The sequence below is a fragment of the Bombina bombina genome, chromosome 2 (assembly GCF_027579735.1).
Source record: "Bombina bombina isolate aBomBom1 chromosome 2, aBomBom1.pri, whole genome shotgun sequence".
Lineage (NCBI taxonomy): Eukaryota > Metazoa > Chordata > Amphibia > Anura > Bombinatoridae > Bombina > Bombina bombina.
In genome coordinates this window covers 32,977,147-32,990,880 of record NC_069500.1, presented here as the reverse complement: position 1 = coordinate 32,990,880, position 13,734 = coordinate 32,977,147, and the positions used below count along the sequence as shown (strand labels likewise).

The 13,734-nt window shown below is 41.3% G+C and overlaps 1 protein-coding gene across 1 annotated transcript in view; it reads right to left on the bottom strand.

Annotated features, from left to right (window-relative positions):
* The window catches only part of LOC128648384 (von Willebrand factor A domain-containing protein 5A), a 314,477-nt gene that overhangs the window by 51,042 nt on the left and 249,701 nt on the right, over positions 1–13,734 (bottom strand). Inside the window, exon 18 of the mRNA XM_053700991.1 lies at positions 8,475–8,555. Within this exon, the coding sequence (XP_053556966.1) occupies positions 8,475–8,555 (81 nt within the window). The remainder of the gene's footprint in view (positions 1–8,474; positions 8,556–13,734) is intronic.

Sequence of the window (13,734 nt, the reverse complement as noted above, 5' to 3'; positions counted from 1 at the left end):
CCAAGTCCTGCGTGGCCACGCAGGAGCTATCAAGATCACCGACGCCCTCTCCTGATTGATCCTGGCTACCAGCCTGGGGATGAGAGGAAACGGCGGGAACACATAAGCTAGTTTGAAGGTCCAAGGTGCTACTAGTGCATCCACTAGAGCCGCCTTGGGATCCCTGGATCTGGACCCGTAGCAAGGAACTTTGAAGTTCTGACGAGAGGCCATCAGATCCATGTCTGGAATGCCCCACAGCTGAGTGACTTGGGCAAAGATTTCCGGATGGAGTTCCCACTCCCCCGGATGCAATGTCTGACGACTCAGAAAATCCGCTTCCCAATTTTCCACTCCTGGGATGTGGATAGCAGACAGGTGGCAGGAGTGAGACTCCGCCCATAGAATGATTTTGGTCACTTCTTCCATCGCCAGGGAACTCCTTGTTCCCCCCTGATGGTTGATGTACGCAACAGTTGTCATGTTGTCTGATTGAAACCGTATGAACTTGGCCCTCGCTAGCTGAGGCCAAGCCTTGAGAGCATTGAATATCGCTCTCAGTTCCAGAATATTTATCGGTAGAAGAGATTCTTCCCGAGACCAAAGACCCTGAGCTTTCAGGGATCCCCAGACCGCGCCCCAGCCCATCAGACTGGCGTCGGTCGTGACAATGACCCACTCTGGTCTGCGGAATGTCATCCCTCGTGACAGGTTGTCCAGGGACAGCCACCAACGGAGTGAGTCTCTGGTCCTCTGATTTACTTGTATCTTCGGAGACAAGTCTGTATAGTCCCCATTCCACTGACTGAGCATGCACAGTTGTAATGGTCTTAGATGAATGCGTGCAAAAGGAACTATGTCCATTGCCGCTACCATCAACCCGATCACTTCCATGCACAGAGCTATGGAAGGAAGAGGAACGGAATGAAGTATCCGACAAGAGTCTAGAAGTTTTGTTTTTCTGGCCTCTGTCAGAAAAATCCTCATTTCTAAGGAGTCTATTATTGTTCCCAAGAAGGGAACCCTTGTTGACGGAGATAGAGAACTCTTTTCCACGTTCACTTTCCATCCGTGAGATCTGAGAAAGGCCAGGACAATGTCCGTGTGAGCCTTTGCTTGAGGAAGGGACGACGCTTGAATCAGAATGTCGTCCAAGTAAGGTACTACAGCAATGCCCCTTGGTCTTAGCACAGCTAGAAGGGACCCTAGTACCTTTGTTAAAATCCTTGGAGCAGTGGCTAATCCGAAAGGAAGCGCCACGAACTGGTAATGTTTGTCCAGGAATGCGAACCTCAGGAACCGATGATGTTCCTTGTGGATAGGAATATGTAGATACGCATCCTTTAAATCCACCGTGGTCATGAATTGACCTTCCTGGATGGAAGGAAGAATAGTTCGAATGGTTTCCATCTTGAACGATGGAACCTTGAGAAACTTGTTTAAGATCTTGAGATCTAAGATTGGTCTGAACGTTCCCTCTTTTTTGGGAACTATAAACAGATTGGAGTAGAACCCCATCCCTTGTTCTCTTAATGGAACGGGATGAATCACTCCCATTTTTAACAGGTCTTCTACACAATGTAAGAATGCCTGTCTTTTTATGTGGTCTGAAGACAACTGAGACCTGTGGAACCTCCCCCTTGGGGGAAGTCCCTTGAATTCCAGAAGATAACCTTGGGAGACTATTTCTAGCGCCCAAGGATCCAGAACATCTCTTGCCCAAGCCTGAGCGAAGAGAGAGAGTCTGCCCCCCACCAGATCCGGTCCCGGATCGGGGGCCAACATTTCATGCTGTCTTGGTAGCAGTGGCAGGTTTCTTGGCCTGCTTTCCCTTGTTCCAGCCTTGCATTGGTCTCCAAGCTGGCTTGGCTTGAGAAGTATTACCCTCTTGCTTAGAGGACGTAGCACCTTGGGCTGGTCCGTTTCTACGAAAGGGACGAAAATTAGGTTTATTTTTTGCCTTGAAAGGCCGATCCTGAGGAAGGGCGTGGCCCTTACCCCCAGTGATATCCGAGATAATCTCTTTCAAGTCAGGGCCAAACAGCGTTTTCCCCTTGAAAGGAATGTTAAGTAGCTTGTTCTTGGAAGACGCATCAGCCGACCAAGATTTCAACCAAAGCGCTCTGCGCGCCACAATAGCAAACCCAGAATTCTTAGCCGCTAACCTAGCCAATTGCAAAGTGGCGTCTAGGGTGAAAGAATTAGCCAATTTGAGAGCATTGATTCTGTCCATAATCTCCTCATAAGGAGGAGAATCACTGTCGACCGCCTTTATCAGCTCATCGAACCAGAAACATGCGGCTGTAGCGACAGGGACAATGCATGAAATTGGTTGTAGAAGGTAACCCTGCTGAACAAACATCTTTTTAAGCAAACCTTCTAATTTTTTATCCATAGGATCTTTGAAAGCACAACTATCCTCTATGGGTATAGTGGTGCGTTTGTTTAAAGTGGAAACCGCTCCCTCGACCTTGGGGACTGTCTGCCATAAGTCCTTTCTGGGGTCGACCATAGGAAACAATTTTTTAAATATGGGGGGAGGGACGAAAGGAATACCGGGCCTTTCCCATTCTTTATTAACAATGTCCGCCACCCGCTTGGGTATAGGAAAAGCTTCTGGGAGCCCCGGCACCTCTAGGAACTTGTCCATTTTACATAGTTTCTCTGGGATGACCAACTTGTCACAATCATCCAGAGTGGATAATACCTCCTTAAGCAGAATGCAGAGATGTTCCAACTTAAATTTAAATGCAATCACATCAGGTTCAGCTTGTTGAGAAATGTTCCCTGAATCAGTAATTTCTCCCTCAGACAAAACCTCCCTGGCCCCATCAGACTGAGTTAGGGGCCCTTCAGAAATATTAATATCAGCGTCGTCATGCTCTTCAGTATCTAAAACAGAGCAGTCGCGCTTACGCTGATAAGTGTTCATTTTGGCTAAAATGTTTTTGACAGAATTATCCATTACAGCCGTTAATTGTTGCATAGTAAGGAGTATTGGCGCGCTAGATGTACTAGGGGCCTCCTGAGTGGGCAAGACTCGTGTAGACGAAGGAGGGAATGATGCAGTACCATGCTTACTCCCCTCACTTGAGGAATCATCTTGGGCATCATTGTCATTGTCACATAAATCACATTTATTTAAATGAATAGGAATTCTGGCTTCCCCACATTCAGAACACAGTCTATCTGGTAGTTCAGACATGTTAAACAGGCATAAACTTGATAACAAGTACAAAAAACTTTTTAAAATAAAACCGTTACTGTCACTTTAAATTTTAAACTGAACACACTTTATTACTGCAAATGCGAAAAAACATGAAGGAATTGTTCAAAATTCACCAAATTTTCACCACAGTGTCTTAAAGCCTTAAAAGTATTGCACACCAAATTTGGAAGCTTTAACCCTTAAAATAACGGAACCGGAGCCCCCTTTAACCCCTTTACAGTCCCTGGTATCTGCTTTGCTGAGACCCAACCAAGCCCCAAGGGGAATACGATACCAAATGACGCCTTCAGAAAGTCTTTTCTAAGTATCAGAGCTCCTCTCACATGCGACTGCATGCCATGCCTCTCAAAAACAAGTGCGCAACACCGGCGCGAAAATGAGGCTCTGCCTATGCTTTGGGAAAGCCCCTAAAGAATAAGGTGTCTAAAACAGTGCCTGCCGATATTATTATATCAAAATACCCAGATAAAATGATTCCTCAAGGCTAAATATGTGTTAATAATCAATCGATTTAGCCCAAAAAAAGTCTACAGTCTTAATAAGCCCTTTTTGAAGCCCTTATTTACAATCGTAATAAACATGGCTTACCGGATCCCAGAGGGAAAATGACAGCTTCCAGCATTACATCGTCTTGTTAGAATGTGTCATACCTCAAGCAGCAAGAGACTGCTCACTGTTCCCCCAACTGAAGTTAATTGCTCTCAACAGTCCTGTGTGGAACAGCCATGGATTTTAGTGACGGTTGCTAAAATCATTTTCCTCATACAAACAGAAATCTTCATCTCTTTTCTGTTTCTGAGTAAATAGTACATACCAGCACTATTTCAAAATAACAAACTCTTGATTGAATAATAAAAACTACAGTTAAACACTAAAAAACTCTAAGCCATCTCCGTGGAGATGTTGCCTGTACAACGGCAAAGAGAATGACTGGGGTAGGCGGAGCCTAGGAGGGATCATGTGACCAGCTTTGCTGGGCTCTTTGCCATTTCCTGTTGGGGAAGAGAATATCCCACAAGTAAGGATGACGCCGTGGACCGGACACACCTATGTTGGAGAAACAAATGTTTTTTTTTTTGTTTTTTTTTAAAAAAAATCAATTTTTTCTGTAGTGTAGCTTCCCCCCCCACAGACAAATCCCCCACCCACTCCCAGATCCCTTAGATTTATTTTTGTTGGGGATTGTATCCCCCCTTACTGCCAGTTTTATATAATTAATTTGCTGTAGTGTAGCGGTTCCCACCCGCTCCCTCCCCGTGCACGCGCCCACCCACCGGCCCCCGTGCATGCGCGCGCTCCCGTGCGCGCGCCCAACAACCCCGTCCCCGATCCCGCCCCCCTCTCTCTTCAATTTGTCACCGATGGCCGCCCACCCGCCTCCCACGGTCAGCTCCCACCCACCAACGATTGCGGCCATCGATGCCGGTGCAGAGAGGGCCACAGAGTGGCTCTCTCTGCATCGGATGGGGGAAAAAGGTTATTGCAGGATGCCTCGATATCGAGGCATCACTGCAATAACCGTAAAGCGGCTGGAAGCGATCAGGATCGCTTCCAGCCGCTTTAATCCCCAAAGTCGTACAGGGTACGTCGCTGGTCTTTAAAGACCAGGTTGTGTGCGACGTACCCTGTACGACTCGTGTCGTTAAGGGGTTAAACCCCGCCCTTTAGCCTTTCCCAGTCTGCAAAGCTATGACTTCTGAATGTAAGATGTTCTTGAGAACAATGCTACATTTCTACCTTGTAAAAGAAAGGGAAACAAATTTATTTATGACATTTGAAAGACAACACTTTTTTTGTCTGCAGCTAATCTGCAATCCAATTTTCAAACGCTGCACTTTATTATAAAACTTTAAAAACTACTTTTCTCTCAAGTTAATTAACACATTGAGCTGATGCTTTAGTGTAATTTAAAATTGAACTCTATTTCAAAATGACCTGCAGAAAAAATTTCAACAAAAAGATCTCATTGCAGAAAGTGAAGAAAAGCTCTGCCTCTGGGCCTGCAATAAGGCATGAATATGCTCAAGGCTGAAACTAAAGGACACATCATCTGCCACAGTAGAAGGGTCCTGAGAATCAGACAGACTATACTCCCCACAGTCAGAAATCCCGATCATTAATGGGTTACTTAGTGTGGCCCCACCTAAAGGAAGTCCCTGAAAAGCTAAAGACCAAAGAAGGACCACCTTCAAATCCTTGCAAATTTCTGTGATTAACAGCTGGAGGAAAACTAGCTAAAACCTCACTAATAGCAGAGTGAATAATCCAATACATACAGTAGATTTGCACAATTGACAAATGCACACTAAAAAGACAATGCAAGAGCACTTAGTGTGACCTTCAAATGAGTAGTAGATTATTTTCTGGCAAATTTCATCAGCCAATCACAAGTGCATATCTGTATATTCTGTGAATTCTTGTACATGTTCAGTACGAGCTGGCCTCAAAAAGTGTAAATATAAAAAGACACACACCTGCAAATCCTTATAAAGCAAACAACTAGAAGGGGTTAAAGTATCAGGATCTCTCTTCTAGATGATCAGCTGACAGACCAGTGGCCTGAGCTGCACCCGTTTGCTCCATAGTACCAGTAAGGAATAAGCTTAGAGAGACATTTTACACTACAGTTTTCTTTGCATAAATATTTCGTAGTAGCTCCATTTATGTTGAAATTGTTTTTATTGATTTTTTCAAATAAAATATACATTTGTCAAACATTCCTTTCAATATTCTCTAGATGTTTGTTAATACAAATTTCAAAATGCAGTTCTTTGTATGAAGAAACAATAATCAAAATCATATATCAGACAAGTACTTTCGATGCAATTGAATACTATTCCGTAAGCATAGTAAAAGAGTCCACGAAAAGGTCACTGTGTCTCCTCACAAAATTCCTCAGCTAACAAAAACTCTGTAATTACAAATGTAGCAGTAAATGTCGTTAACACCAATATCGTGAACATCCTTGTCGTGGGCCTCGGCTCATGTTTTTTATAATATTATTATCATTCTCTCTCACTTCTATTTGACTCGTAATACATAATATACGGTTCCCAACACGATGAACCTTTCTGTATCATTAAGGGTTTCAGTAGCTGCGCATGCCATGTTATAATGGTATTCTACTTTTTTTTGTATAAAAGACAAATCAGGTGGGGTGGACTTCTAGAATTGAGTAGCTCCATTTATATAGCCCATCTGGGAGTGTTTTTGTAACAATGTAAAAGTTCTACTTATTATTTAATAACATTATGCTGATTTTCAGACTCTCAACCAAGCCCCACAAATATCAGATGTAGACCCAGGTCTACAGATATTTGCTGCTATTGTTTGTGTAATCTATATGCAGGGGAGGGGGATGTCTGCTCTTTCTGTTTTCCCAGCCCCTTTCAGTGGATGTCCAAAACTACCTCATTAACACTGCTAAACTGGGAGCTTCTAAGTAAGTTTTTAAAAGGTTTTATACTGGATTTGTAGATCAGTATCTGTGCATATTCTTCTTTATAGTAGTGTCTATTACACGCAGTTATATAAAAATTGGTGTACAGTTTGCTTGGCTGAAAACCCCTTGTCTGCCCTCTGAACAACGGGTTACTGTGAGAAGGATTCTGGCCTTAGATTGATTAGAGGCTCCCCTTAACAACGAGTAGATCTTGCACATCTCTTCCATCTCACTCCTCATCAAGGAGGAAAAAGAAAATGACTGGGAAATATGGGAAGTGGAGGTGATTTAGTGGTCAGAAAGAGAATATTTCCATACGTGATGGTTTGTGGACTTTGATGAAAGAAATGTAAAAAAATATATCAAGGGCTCAATTTATGAAGCTGCAAGTGCAGTTTAGGAACTCTTGCGGTTTAATCTAAGGAGAACATGGGGAATTGCACAAGTGATTGCTTATGCAATCTTAACTAGCACAAGTGAAAGCTGAATCTCGGACAAGGAATTTTGTCCACCTGCTGCTACTTAAATGAGGCTGATAAACTCCAAGTGATCACGTTAAACTAAATGACAGTATAATAAAGAGGAAGTGTTGATCATTTAGATTACAATGGATAACACTCACTGTAGGGTCACTGTAGTGTCAGTTCCCCCCCCCCCCCCTTGATGCGACTTCTTATACCTGCTGCAGAGTATTACATGGATTGGACATTTTTGCTATTAAAATTCATGGATTTGCTAATTAAAACCATCCCCATAATGAATATGGCAGTACCTAAGCATTGGCGCTTATGTATACAGAGAGATAAGCAAGCAATGCTCTTCCTACAGGCTCAGTCCATTTGAAAAGGCATGTTCGTGACAAACAATGGGTGGAATTTTAATGAGCAAAGCCAGGTTCTACAAATATCAGTGTCACTTTAATTTTTTGTCTAGAGCACATATTAAAATTATGAACTGCATCTTCTGACCATGGTTTAATTCTTAATGTCTTGCTGCTGCATATGAAAAGATCAATTGAGATAATTTTGTAATATGTATAAATATAACATATGAGGAAAAGCTACATAAACAGTGATTAATGACAAGACCACTATAAAATGACAGCGTTTATCTCTGACTTTTATGCAAAACTGGGAAATGGTTAATAAAGGGATTATTTATCTTATTAAAAAAATACAAATTCTGGAGTGGACTGTCCCTTTAAGACAGATTTTAATGGCATAAATATACAAAAAATAGCTATGAAAGTTTTTAGGGCTGTGCCCATCCTCTTGCCAAAGTGCTCCTTAAAATTTCACAAAGGAGGAACACAAGTACCTGGGGCACAACCATGACTCATCCACAGACAAATGAATTGCAGGAAACAATACGGACTGATATAGATACATAGATATTGACGGCAGATAAGAGCCATAGGCCCAGCAAGTCTGCCCGATATTACCTAACAGTATAAACTTATCTAGTTTGTAGGATAGCCTTATACTTATCCTAGGCATTCTTAAAGTCCCCCACAGTGTTTGTTGCTACTACCTCTTGAGGAAGTTTATCCCATAAATCAATCACTCTTTCTGTAAAGAAGCTTCCTCAAATTACTCCTGAATCTACTGCCCTTTAGCTTGAGATCATGACCCCTTGTTCTTGAATTTTCCAATTTATGTATATTTTGCAGGCTCCTGTATCTAGCTATAATATGAGACCATACAGGTCTCATTAATTTGCTGCATTTCTTTTGTATAACCAATAAATTATATGCAAGGTCTAACCCACAGCAAATAATCTTTGCTAAATGTACAAACATTTTGCTACATGAGGTTAAAAACTTACCGCATAGCTGCACATCACAAGCCATTCTGCAGTACGCTATTTGCGGGGCCGCCATAAAACACATCTGAGGCATGAACAGACCTGGATGAATAAATCAACAAGTCATAACACAACCCAACAAATGAACACTATCAGCTCAGGCAGAATCTAGGGAAACTTTGCAATCAATGTCACTTACATTTTAGTTATAAACAGTGTGGGAGGTTTCTTTGGTTGATGTGCGCAGTGACACACACACACACACACATATATATATATATATATATATATATATATATATATATATATATATATATATATATATATATCTACACACCCCTGTTAAAATGTCAGGTTTCGGTGATCATTTCAGAACTTTTTCCAGCTTTTATGTGACCTATAAACTGTACAACTTGATTGAAAAACAAACTGAAACTTCTAGGTGGAGAGGAGTAAAAATAAAAAAATAAAATAATATGGTTGCATAAGTGTGAACACCCTTTTATAACTGGGGATGTAGCTGTGTTTAGAATTGAGCAATCACATTCAAAATCATGTTAAATAGGTAGTCAGTACACACCTGCCATCATGTAAAATGCCTACGATTAACCCCAAATAAAGTTCAGCTGTTCTTGTAGGTCTTTCCTGACATTTTCTTAGTCGCAACCTACAGCAAAAGCCATGGTTCGCAGAGAGCTTCCAAAGCATCAGAGGGATCTCATTGTTAAAAGGTATCAGTCAGGAGAATGGTACAAAAGAATTTCCAAGGCATTAGGTCATCATCAAGTGGAGAAAATAAGGCGCAACAGTGACATTACCAAGAACTGGATGTCCCTCCAAAATTGATGAAAAGACGAGAAGAAAACTGGTCTGGGAGGCTGCCAAGAGGCCTACAGCATCATTAAAGGAGCTGCAGGAATATCTGGCAAGTACTGGCTGTGTGGTGCATGTGACAACAATCGTCTGGGCTATGGGGTAGAGTGGCAAGACGAAAGCCTTTGCTTACAAAAAAAAAAATCCAAGCCCAGCTAAATTTTGCAAAAACACATCTGAAGTCTCCCAAAAGCATGTCGCAAAAGGTGTTCTGGTTGGATGAAACCAAGTTTAAACTTTTTGGCCATAATTCAGAAAGATATGTTCGGCACAAAAACAGCACTGCATATAACCAAAAGAACACCATACCCACAGTGAAGCATTTTGGTGTCAGCATCATGCTTTTGGTCTGTTTTTCTTCAGCTGGAACTGGGGTCTTAGTCAAGGTAGAAGGAATTATGAACAGTTCCAAATACCAGATAATATTGGCACAAAACCTTCAAGCTTCTGCTAGAAAGCTGAACATGAAGAGGAACTTCATCTTTCAGCATGACAACGCCCCAAAGCATACATCAAAATCAACAAAGGAATGGCTTCACCAGAAGAAGATTAAAGTTTTGGAATGGCCCAGTCAGAGCCCAGACCTGAATCCAATTGAAAATCTGTGGGGTGATCTTAAGTGGGCTGTGCACAAGAGATGCCCTCACAATCTGAAAGATTTGGACTGTTTTTGCAAAGAATAGTGGGCAAATCTTGCCAAGTCAAGACTGAGTGCTGCAACAAAGTATTAGTTTAAGGTTGTGCACACTTATGCAACCATATTTTAGTTTTTTATTTCTACTTCCCTCCACCTAAAAGATTTTAGTTTGTTTTGCAATTGAGTTGTACAGTTTATAGATCACACTAAAGGTGGAAAAAGTTCTGAAATGATTTATCTGTCTCATTTATTTAAATCACAGAAACATGACATTTTAACAGGGGTGTGTAGACTTTTTATATCCACTGTATGTATGTATGTATTTATGTATTTTAAATGCATGAATTTCCTTGACACTCTTAAGAGCCCTGAAGTATGCTGCTTTCTCGCAAGAGCGTTTTGTGAAGCGTGTATAGGGGACATTTGAAATATATAATCCTATTTTCAACAGTTATTTGTTTGCTTGCTAGCCTATTAGCTTTATGGACATTTATCATTGGAGTTTGAACTTTGTTAGTTTTCTTTAATTTATGGACATTGTGGATGGTTACAGTTTATCTTACTTTACTCTCCTTTTTATAAAGTGTTCTGCCCAGTTGCACTTTACTGTTTCCATCCGTTAACCTGAGCAGTCCTTTACTTTGGCTCCATGGAGGTCACACATTTTTACTCTTTATTGCCTATTTCTGAAAGAGACTGTACTTCTAATGAAATTGAGAGAATTTTCTCCACAGATAAATCCAATTATTCATTATCAGCATTATTTGAAGAAATGGAGAAGCTTTTGATCAGGGAGCATAAGCTCCAGTGGGACATATGGACACTAGAGACTTATTTTAAATTAAAAATCATACCACGTGGGTTGAGATTGAGTAAATTTCCCATGTTTGATGTTACTGATACTGATACTGTGTTTACTAATGCATGGAATGATATTCTGTCTGATTGTTCAGCACGTCTAATGCTATTGTTAATCTCTTACAAATCAAATCTCCTCAAAACCATCAGAGAGGAGATAGGGGAACTGCAAATTGAAATGAATTCACGGCAGTTAGAAGCCAGTTTTGCTAAATTTGATGGTATACTCAAAACTGTAGTGGCCAAAGTGAAAGATTCAGTTCTCGAGATTAAACACACAAAATTTGTAAGGGACCAGAATGACTACAGCAATAATACAGTTTATATATGAAAACGTTCAGATAAGGCTACCTTTAGAAGACAAGGCAGGGGGAGGTCTAGAAACAGACGGAATAATAGTAATAAGGCTAAAGGTCAAGCACCTACACATAACACAGAAACCAAAAGGGTAACATACTCAGATACAGATTTTGAGTCAGGGGAGGAAACCGGTGCTTCTAGTGGAGATGAGCTTCCTAAAGGTATTCTTAAAAATGGCCATCTAGCAATAGCACAGAATACACAGGCTCCAACATCCTCAGATCATCATCAATTTCAAGCAGCCACTAATAAAACTTAGACTGTTGTCCCTAAGAGTTCTGCTTCAAATTATGTTGAAGAAAGTGTTGGCGCTGTGGCAATTCAAACACATGTTTCTGTAGATGATCAGAGGAAGATGGAACAGGTTTTTTCTCTCCCTCCCCAACGTACCGGGATAGGACAGACAGGCCAGGGACACTACCAATTGAGGGGTCAGAGAGGGAAACAGAAGTACAAATAAGTAATGTTATAAATTTGTCTAAATTTGCGCTCACTGATTCACAAATTTCTCTTCTGAGTCGTGGCCTAAATTTCGCACCTACCAATCACTTTAATATCTTTAATACCATCCTTGATGTTAATAAACTTATACGTAACATGACCTTGCAGAAACACTTTTACACTGAATCACCTGATCATACAGGTAGTAGAGTGGATTCTAATATGCATTTATCCACGCAAGGATCACGTACTGGTAAATTGACATTCAGTGAAACCTGTGATGTAATCAATATGGAGAGTTTGTCCAGGGATGCCTTGACTGATATAAACAGAGAAAGTATTAATGCATCCAGTGGTTTTCAGAATAAGTCACTGTTCTACCCTATTCAGACAAGGGGTAACACCTTGGAGACTTTTTTCAAGCGTGTAGAACGTGACCTGGCTAAACTCAAAAATTCTGCTGAATATCAAGTACCCAATCTGTTCAGTCCAGAGAGGGCCGCCCTTAAAGAGCTTCAAGATAATCATGACAGTCATACGTTCAGCCGATAAGGGGGGCTCGGTAGTGGTCTTGGACAGATTGGAATATGTGAATGAAGCTTTGCGTCAGCTTAATAATATTGAAGACTATATTCCACTCCCTAGGGACCCGAACACTGATTTTAAAAGGGATCTTTGGGACATACTGGATGATGGGTTGGAGGATGGGCACTACGACCGGAAAACTTTTGAGTTTTTAGTGGTTGAGCATCCGGTAGTGCCCATCTTCCACCATCTGCCAAAAGTGCACAAATCCCTTGAGGACGTTAGGGGACGTCCTATAGTTAGTGGAATAGGTTCATTAATGGAACATGTCTCACAGTGGGTGGATACACTTTTGCAACCCCTTGTCCAAAGGTTGCATAGTCATATTCAAGACACTAAAGATATCATCTGCACAACTGAACAGCTGAAGTGGCAGTACAACAGTCATAAGTGGGCCACAATTGATGTGGTCGCACTATACTCCTCCATCCCACACGAGGAGGGTCTAGTAGCGGTCAATTTCTTTTTGGAGTTTTATTCTGATTTTTCTTTTGAATTCAGACATTTCATTCTTAGAGTTCTTAAGTTTTTGCTTACGCATAATTATTTTTCTTTTGAGGGTGGTTTTTATCTCCAGAGGCGTGGGACAGCTATGGGGGCGAAGTTTGCCCCCTCCTATGCCAACCTTTTTATGGGTTGGTGGGAGCTGTCCCACGTCTATGGAGATGGGAACCCCTTTAGAGAATATATCCACTTTTATGGCCGCTACATAGATGATTTGCTCCTCGTGTGGAAAGTGGAATGGGAGTGAGTCACTTTTCATGTCTTTCATTACATATTTGAACTCCAATAACATAGGAATTAAGTTCACTAGTGAGTTACAGGGTAATGTGATCAATTTTTTGGACATTACAATCACAGGAACTAGGGATGGTAAAGTAGAGACGGAGATCTACAGGAAGCCCATTACTGGGAATACCCTCCTCCACGCACAGAGTTGCCACCCCAGGCATGTACCCTTTGCTGTTGCCAAAGGCCATTTTATCCGGGTCAAACGCAACTGTTCTTCAACGTATAAATGTGCTGAGCAGTCAGATGATTTGACCAACAGATTAAAACACAGAGGGTATAGTGCCAGGGTTATCAAGAAGGCCAGGAGTCAGGTTGATGTCCTTGATAGGTCAAAGGTTTTGAGTAATGATGGTGTCAACAATAAGTTTAAAGCCACTAATGAGCATAAAGGAGTAACTTTTGTCACAGAGTTTAGTCAGGAATACACAGAAATTTGTAAAATTGTTAAAAAACATTTTTCATTTTTGGCGGCGGATGATAAGCTTGAGCATTGTATTGCTCAAGGTCTACGCTGCTCATATAGGAAGACAACCACATTGGGTAATTTACTATCACCCTCCGTTTTACCTAAAACCGATCAAGGACAGAGCTCCTGGCTAACACATAGAGGCATCTTTAAGTGCCTGAATAAATGTAGGGTATGCGAATACGTTTTACCATCTGATAGCATTAAATCTGAAGTCACTGGAGAGATTTATTCCATACAGTCTTGTCTTAAATGTACTTCTACGTATG